A 7,938-nucleotide genomic window follows, 5' to 3' on the forward strand; every position below is an offset into this window, starting at 1 on the left:
TCCGTTTTTATCCCTGGGGGTTTTATTCCCTCGGCGCAGGCGCAGGGGCAGGGAGGGCTCTGCTGGCACCTTCCCTGGCACTGCCCCAGCTCCCGCTGCCCTCAGGGCTCCTCTGCCCCTCCTGGCTCTCCATTCCGGGTCGCAGGAGCCACTTTGCAGCGCCCGGGGGCAGCTACAGGTGAGAGCGGCCAAAGGGCACACCCGGCACCAGCGAGTCCCCAACGCCTTCCAGGAGCTCGTCCCACTGTCCAAACTGCTCCTGCAGCTCTGCACGGGGCACGGCAGGGTTACCACAGTGTCCCCTCTGGGTGACAGGGCCACCACGGCCTCCCGTCCACCGACAGGGCCACCGCAGCGTCCCCTCCACTGACAGGGCCACCAGAACCTTCTCTCCAGCTCACAGGGCCACCACAGCGTCCCCTCCACTGACATGGCCACCACAGCAGTTCCCTGAAGGTGACAGGGCCACCACAGCGTCCCCTCCACTGACAGGGCCACCAGAACCTTCTCTCCAGCTCACAGGGCCACCACAGTGTCCCCTGCAGGTGACATGGCCACCACAGCAGTTCCCTGAAGGTGACAGAGCCACCACAGCCCCTCCAGGAGTCCCCAGGGGGCACCCACTGTCCCCCCTGTGCTTTGGGCAGCCCCATCCCAGGAGCCCCCCAGTTCCCCCTGCTCCCCATCCCCAGAGCCCCCTAGCCCAGGAGCCCCCATCCCCAGAGCCCCCATCCCCAGAGCCCCACATCCCCAGAGCCGCCCAGCCCCATCCCCATCCCCAGAGCCCCCATCCCCAGAGCCCCCATCCCCATCCCCAGAGCCCCCTAGCCCCATCCCCAGAGCCCCCATCCCCATCCCCAGAGCCCCCCATCCCCATCCCCAGAGCCCCCAGCCCCAGAGCCCCCAGCCCCATCCCCAGAGCCCCACATCCCCAGAGCCGCCCAGCCCCATCCCCATCCCCAGAGCCCCCCAGCCCCATCCCCAGAGCCCCCCAGCCCCATCCCCGTCCCCAGAGCCCCCCGTTTGCCCTGCTGCCCACCCTGCCCATGCCCATACCCAGGTGTCTCTGCAGGAAGGCCAGAGCAGCCCGGCTGGTGATGGTCAGAGCCCTGCGAGGGTCCAGGCTGCCCCTCGTGCCGAAGATGAGGCTGAAGAGCCCCCCAGGGAGGAAGGCAAGGTCGCTCTGGCCCTCGTGCACGGTGCCCCTGGGCAGGGCAGGGCAGGATGGGCGTCAGGGCGCGTGCAGCAGCACCCAGAGGTCCCTGCTGGGCACCCATGGGTGCTGCCTGCAGCAGGAGGGGTGGGCGATGCCCGGGCTCACAGCACGGTCACAATCCTCGTCTGGCTGTTCCTGGAGCTCAGACTCCTCATCTTGGCAGCGCTCTCGGGGCTCTGGAAGTGCTCGGTGTTGATGAAGAGCACGGGGCTGGGCACCTCTGGGTACAGCAGGTTCTCCAGAGGGAACATCCAGGCATCCAGAGCCACGGCACACCTGCAGCAGCACAGGCACCATCTTCCATGGAAAAGCTTCCCTTTAGGATTTCTCCTCCTGAGAAGCTGAGGGGCCTCAGGAACAAAATGCAAACAATGGTTATCTGCTACTGTGGGATGCAACAGGTGCATCTGGGATTGGGCTCATGGGGTTGTTTCTAATGGCCAGTCACAGTCAGACTCTCTGTCCAAGACACAAGCCTTTGCTATTCATTCTTTCCTTTTCTATTCTTAACCAGCCTTCTGATGAAATCCTTTCTTCCATTCTTTTAGTATAGTTTTAATGCAATATATATCATAAAACAATAAATCAAGCCTTCTGAAACACGGGGTCAGATCCTCGTCTCTTCCCTCACCCTCAGACCCCTGTCACAGCCCACCAGGGCTCCCCTTCCCTCCAGGATGAGCCCAGAGTCCCCAGAGCCCCTGCAGGCCCTGGCAGCCCTCACCTGGAGCTGGGCACACCTGAGGCTGGGCACACCTGAGGCTGGGCACACCTGAGGCTGGGCACACCTGAGGCCGGGCACCCTCACCTGAGGCTGGGCACCCTCACCTGAAGCGGGGCTCCTTCACCAAGGCCAGCACCGCCGTCACGCCCCCGAAGGAATGGCCCATGACGGCCACCTTGCTCAGATCAAGGTTGTCCTGCAAAAGGGAGAGGGCTGAGGGCTCTGGGCCCAAACCTCACGGCTGGATCAGGGATTAGGGGAGAAAAAGCCAAGGGAAGGTGAGCAGAGTGCCCCTGGAAGGGGAAATGCCGTGTCCCACTGCTGGTGTGAGGGGCTGGGGTGCCGCAGACATCTTTTATGGAAAATCCTTTCCTCCCGAGAAGCTGAGAGGCCTCAGGAACAAAATGCAAACAATGGTTATCTGCTGCTGTGGAATGCAACAGGTGCATCTGGGATTGGTCTCGTGGCGTTGTTTCTAATTAATGGCCAATCACAGTCGGACTCTCTGTCCAAGACACAAGCCTTGTTATTCATTCTTTCTTTTTCTATTCTTAGCCAGCCTTCTGATGAAATTTTTTTCTTCTGTTCTTTTAGTATAGATATAATATAATATAATATAATATAGCATAATATAATATAATATAATATAATATAATATAATATAATATAATATAATATAATATAATATAATATAATATAATATAATATAATATAATATAATATAATATAATATAATATAATATAATATAATATAATATAATATAATATAATATAATATAATATAATATAATATAATATAATATAATATAATATAATATAATATAATATATATCACAAAATAATAAATCAGCCTTCTGGAACACGGAATCAACATTCTCATCCCCTCCCTCATCCTCGGCCCCTGCGAGCACTGTCCCACTGTGGCTCTGCACAGACCCCTCTTGCGCCAGCAGGACAAGCCTGAGGCAGCCAGGAGCGACCCAGGGGCACCCAGAGCCCACCCAGAGCCCCCCAGAGCCCCCCAGTACCTTCAGCACAGAGAGATCCCAGTCCTGGGGGAGGATGGCAGGGGCAGCTCTGCCACCAGCGATGCCCTGGAACAGCCGCAGTGCCCGCACGCACTCCCGGGCCCTCTGGTGAACCTGGAGCCAGCAGGGTGAGCCCAGCTCCTGCCAGCCCCAAATCGGGGTCACAGCTTCCCCCCAGGGCCCCACCCAAGCCAGTTCCTGCAGTGCTTCTCTCCCTGAACTGAGCAAACAGCAAACCTCAGCGTGGGACACGGCGCGGGTATTGGGGTGGTTTCTCTTTGGGGTTTGCTTTAACTCAGCCAGTCTGGCAGCAGGGAGAGCAGGGAGAGCCCAGGATCCTCACCGGCTGCCCCCAAGCTGAGCCATCCCCTGCTCAAACCCCCCCGGGACCCCCAACCCAGGAGCAAATCTGGGTGTCCCCCTAAAACCCACCCAGGCGCACCCCAAAACCCCAAACGCTCCAGGGAGAGTGTCCTGGTCACACCTGGGTGTCCCCTAAAACCCACCCAGGCGCACCCCAAAACCCCAAACGCTTCAGGGAGAGTGTCCTGGTCACACCTGGGTGTCCCCTAAAACCCACCCAGGCGCACCCCAAAACCCCAAACGCTTCAGGGAGAGTGTCCTGGTCACACCTGGGTGTCCCCTAAAACCCACCCAGGCGCACCCCAAAACCCCAAACGCTCCAGGGAGAGGCTGCCCTGACTCGGAGCCACTTTGAGGCCACGTCCTCAGCTGCCCTAAGGACGCCAGCGCTGCTGTCTGTGCACATTGAGGGTGACAAGTGACAAAAATCTCCGATGAAAACCTCCCTCCTGCTCCCTGCAGCACAGAATGGAGGCTGACCTGGCAGCTATTATCATTTATTTCTGTGTCCCCCTCGCCATTTGTGCTCGTGGGCTCAGGAGAGCTGCTTCCCTTTAGCGTGCAGCGTGCCACGAGGCAGAGCACACGCACAAATAGCAGTTTGGGAGGTGATCCGAGGCTGCCAAAAGCACCTCCGTTCCTAGAGAGCTTTCCCACCGCTAATCTGCACTCGCTGCTGCCCTTTTAAACGAGGCAGGAACAGGCAGGGGGTGAGGGGAACGCGGCTCAGCAGGAACCCTCCCTGCTCCCCAGCCAGCAGCTGTCCAGGATAATCCCAGAGGGACAAAAAATCCCACTGGGAACAAACCCAGCAGCCGCTGCGGGGCCGGGCAGGGAGCCCTGCTGTCCCCAGGGCGTGGGGACATCGAACAGGGCCAGGGCCAGCTGGAGCTGGACAGACAGAAACGGGCTGAACAGGTTTTGCTCATCTCTCAGGAGAAAGCTCAGCCCCAGCAGCATGGGAAGAGCATCCCCAGGGATGCAGGACCAGCCTGGCACACAGGAGGAATTCCCAGAGCATCCCCAGGGATGAGGGACCAGCCTGGCTCAAGGAGGAATTCCCAGCCCTCCCCTGTGCCCACCCTGGATCCCAGCCCTGGTACCTGCTTGTTTCTGAAATAAAACTCCTTCTGCCCCTGGGGCACCCTCTGGAAGGGGATCCACTCCTCCGTGCCAGCCTCTGCCGGGCAGAAATAGGTGGTGGCAGCAGAGTGGTCCCTGCGGGGCAGGAGGGAAGGGGACACTGGCCACAATGTCCCACCAGCCCCAGGATGAGCCCGGTGGGCACCTGGGCACCCACCTGTGCTCCAGAGCTGCCACCACGAAGCCCCAGGAGGCCAGCTCCGTGCAGATGGAGGAGTACGAGGTGCTGGGATGGAGATGGGAGCAGGGGGGGCTCAGGGTGGGGCCAGGGAGGGTCCCCGCAGCCCCATCCCAGCCCTGCTCAGGGCTCACGTTACCGAAAGGTTCCCAGGCCGTGGGAGAAGATGATCAGGGGGTACCCACGGCTGCAGGGCTTGAGGGGCCCGTTCCAGCTCACCGGGACTCTGCAGGAGCCTGCAGGGGGAGAAAGGCCAGGAACGGGGTGGGGACAGGGCAGGGGGTGTGGGAGGTGTGAATGGGGAGGGGGACACGGGCAGGGGGTGCCACAGGTCTGAATGGGGAGGGGGACAGGGCAGGGGGTGTGAGAGGTCTGAATGGGGAGGGGGACAGGGCAGGGGGTGCCATGGGTACAAATGGGGAGGGGGACACGGGCAGGGGGGTGGGACTGAACCCCACCGGGGGTCCCTAAGGGTGGGCACGGGGTGTCCCCCTCCCCGATGGGGTGTCCCCCTCCCCGATGGTGTGTCCCCTCACCGATGGCCATGCCGAGCAGGGCAGAGCACCAGCGCCGACCCAGGGTGACATCGGCCAGGCCCCCGCAGTACTCGGGCCGGGGCACCCAGAGCGGCTCCGCGGCGCCGGCCCGGGCCAGGCACGGGTAGAACAGGCGCAGGAAGAGCCCCTGAGGGGGACAGGGAAGGGGGACACCGTGGGGACGGCACAGAGGGGGGTGGCAGTGTCCAAAACCAGCGGGCTGCAGCCACCTTGATCTGCAGGGAAGCCTGTCCCTGTGCCCATTCTCATCCCTGTGCCCATGCTTGTTCCTGTGCCCATCCCCTTCCTTGTGCCCATCCCCGTCCCCATCCCTGTGCCCATCCCCACCCCTGTGCCATCCCTGTGCCCGTCCCCATCCCTGTTCCCATCCCTGTGCCCATCCCCATCCCTGTCGCCACCCCTGTCCCCATCCCTGTGCCCATCCCTGTGCCCGTCCCCATCCCTGTCCCCATCCCCATCCCTGTCCCCATCCCTGTGCCCGTCCCCATCCCTGTGCCCGTCCCCATCCCTGTCCCCATCCCTGTGCCCGTCCCCATCCCTGTCCCCATCCCTGTGCCCGTCCCCATCCCTGTGCCATCCCTATCCCTGTGCCCATCCCCACCCCTGTGCCATCCCTATCGCAGTCCCCACCCCGTACCTGCCGCGTGTGCCCCACCATCACATCCGTGCATCCCACCTGGTGGGGTCCCTGTCCCGGGGGCAGTGCCAGCATCGCCCCCATGCTGCCTGGGCAGAGACGCGGGGTCAGCGTCTGTCCCCACCCCAGGGACCCCAACCCGCTCCCTCCTCCCTTCCCCACCGCTCTCCCATTGCCCAGAGCCCCCCAGTGACCCCCATTGCACCCCGTCCCAGGGCAGAGCGAGAGAGACCCCCCCGTTCCTGTCCCGGGATCGTTGAGGATGCTGTCCCCCCGCGGGGACAGGGGCAGGGACACGGACACAGAGCGGGGCTGGCACCCCCGGGACCCCGCAGGGCCGAACTACAGCTTCCAGCAGCGCCCGGGGCTGCGGGACCACAGCTCCCAGTATGGCCCGGCCCCGGACCACAGCTCCCAGTATGGCCCCGGCCCCGGACCACAGCTCCCAGTATGCGCTGGGAGCCCGGACTACAGCTCCCAGTTGGCGGTGCTGGACTACAGCTCCCGGCATCGCATCCCCGTGCCCGAGCCGTGCCTGCGGCTCCCGGCGCTCCCCAGCGCTCCCGGTCACCATCGCAGCTCCCAGCGCTCCCCAGTTCCCGGCGACCCCAGCTCCGAGTGCTCCTGACAGCTCCCAGTGCCTCCCAGTGCCTCCCAGTGCCGCTCCCAGTGTCCTCACCCACGCAGCTCCCAGCGCTCCCAGTGCCCCTCGCAAGCTCCCAGGGCTCTCCCAGTTCCAAGTTTCCCTCTGTGCCCTCCCGGCTCCCAGTAAAACCAGCCCAGTGCCCCCCAGTGCCCCCCAGTATGCCCTCCCCGCTCACACCAGCGCGGCGCTCCCAGTACGCCCCAGTGAACTCTGCCCGGCAGCTCCCAGTGACTCCAGCGCTCACGGACTGCAGCTCCCAGTAAGCACCAGTACAGGAAACCACGGCTCCCGGTGACACCGGGACAAAATCACGGCCCCCAGTGACACCAGTACAGCTTCCAGTGACACCAGGACAGGACACTGCTCCCAGTGTCACCAGTACAGCGCTCCGATCTCAGTGGCACCAGCACAAAACCACAGCTCCCAGTGTCACCAGCACAGGACACTGCTCCCAGTGTCACCAGCAGGAAACCACAGCTCCCAGTGTCACCAGCACAGGACACTGCTCCCAGTGTCACCAGCAGGAAACCACAGCTCCCAGTGTCACCAGCACAGGACACTGCTCCCAGTGTCACCAGCAGGAAACCACAGCTCCCAGTGTCACCAGCACAGGACACTGCTCCCAGTGTCACCAGCAGGAAATCGCAGCTCCCAGTGCCACCAGCACAACTCCAGTTCCACCAGCACGAAACCACAGCTCCCAGATGTGGGGGGCAATGCCCGTGCCCAGCACCCCCAGCCCAGGGCTGCGCTGTCCCTGTCTGTCCCCAGCCGTGTCCCCCTGTCCCCCCCAGAGGCCAGCGGTGCTCCGGGGCTCTCTCTGCCCACCCCCACGTTCCCTTTGTTTAATCCTCTTTCTGCAGCTAAAGCGGCCCCGGGTCCCGGTAATCCCCTCTGCGGCCGGGGATTAAATCCCTGCGGGGCTGGGCTGGCACAGAAACACCCAAAGGTTTGGTGACAACTGTCCCCAGGCCAGGCTGGCACAGAAACACCCAAAGGTTTGGTGACAGCCGCGCTCCGGGCTCACTGGGGAAACTGAGGCACGGCTGGGCACCGGATAGAGCCCTGGGGAAACCGAGGCACGCTCAGAGCGCTGCACAGAGCCCTGGGCTCGCCGCCGCCGGTGTCCCCGGGGCCGGGGCAGGACCGGAGCGCTGCCCGTGCCCTCCGGGCGGGGCCGGCCGGGCTGTCCCGCCCGTGGCCGCCATCCAGCGCTCCGGTCCCGGCTTGCCCGGCCGGCGGGGCAGGGCGGGGGCCGGGACGGGCTGGGACAGACGAGCCCCGACCTGTCCGGCCCACGCCCGGCTCGGGGAATGGGGACAGCACCCCCAGATTAGCCCGGCAAAGCCGCCCGGGGACACAGGGGGACACGGGGACACAGGGGGACAGGGCCAGGGGGACACAGGGACACGGGGACAGGGGGACAGGGGTCACGGGGTCCATGGG

At 63.1% G+C, this 7,938-nt stretch overlaps 1 protein-coding gene across 4 annotated transcripts; it reads right to left on the reverse strand.

Annotated features, from left to right (window-relative positions):
• Window positions 1-6,947, reverse strand: PAFAH2 (platelet activating factor acetylhydrolase 2). Of its 4 annotated transcripts, none has more exons than XM_063177514.1 (11): window positions 6,668-6,945; window positions 5,847-5,935; window positions 5,189-5,336; window positions 4,792-4,888; window positions 4,632-4,700; window positions 4,435-4,549; window positions 2,969-3,109; window positions 2,045-2,136; window positions 1,322-1,492; window positions 1,057-1,205; window positions 1-267 (listed from the first exon to the last, which is right to left on the reverse strand). In XM_063177514.1, exons 2-11 carry the CDS (start codon window positions 5,928-5,930, stop codon window positions 173-175), a joined length of 1,161 nt encoding a protein of 386 aa, XP_063033584.1. In that variant the 5' UTR covers window positions 5,931-5,935; window positions 6,668-6,945; the 3' UTR covers window positions 1-172. The 4 variants fall into 4 exon arrangements, with proteins under 4 accessions (XP_063033584.1, XP_063033585.1, XP_063033581.1 ...); XM_063177515.1 differs by having other exon boundaries at window positions 2,969-3,082; window positions 6,668-6,943; XM_063177511.1 differs by lacking the exon at window positions 1-267 and adding an exon at window positions 288-570 and having other exon boundaries at window positions 1,333-1,492; window positions 2,969-3,082; window positions 6,668-6,947.
• Window positions 6,948-7,938: the final 991 nt, after the last annotated feature.

Source organism: Melospiza melodia, chromosome 27 (assembly GCF_035770615.1).
Source record: "Melospiza melodia melodia isolate bMelMel2 chromosome 27, bMelMel2.pri, whole genome shotgun sequence".
Classification (NCBI taxonomy): Eukaryota; Metazoa; Chordata; class Aves; order Passeriformes; family Passerellidae; genus Melospiza; species Melospiza melodia.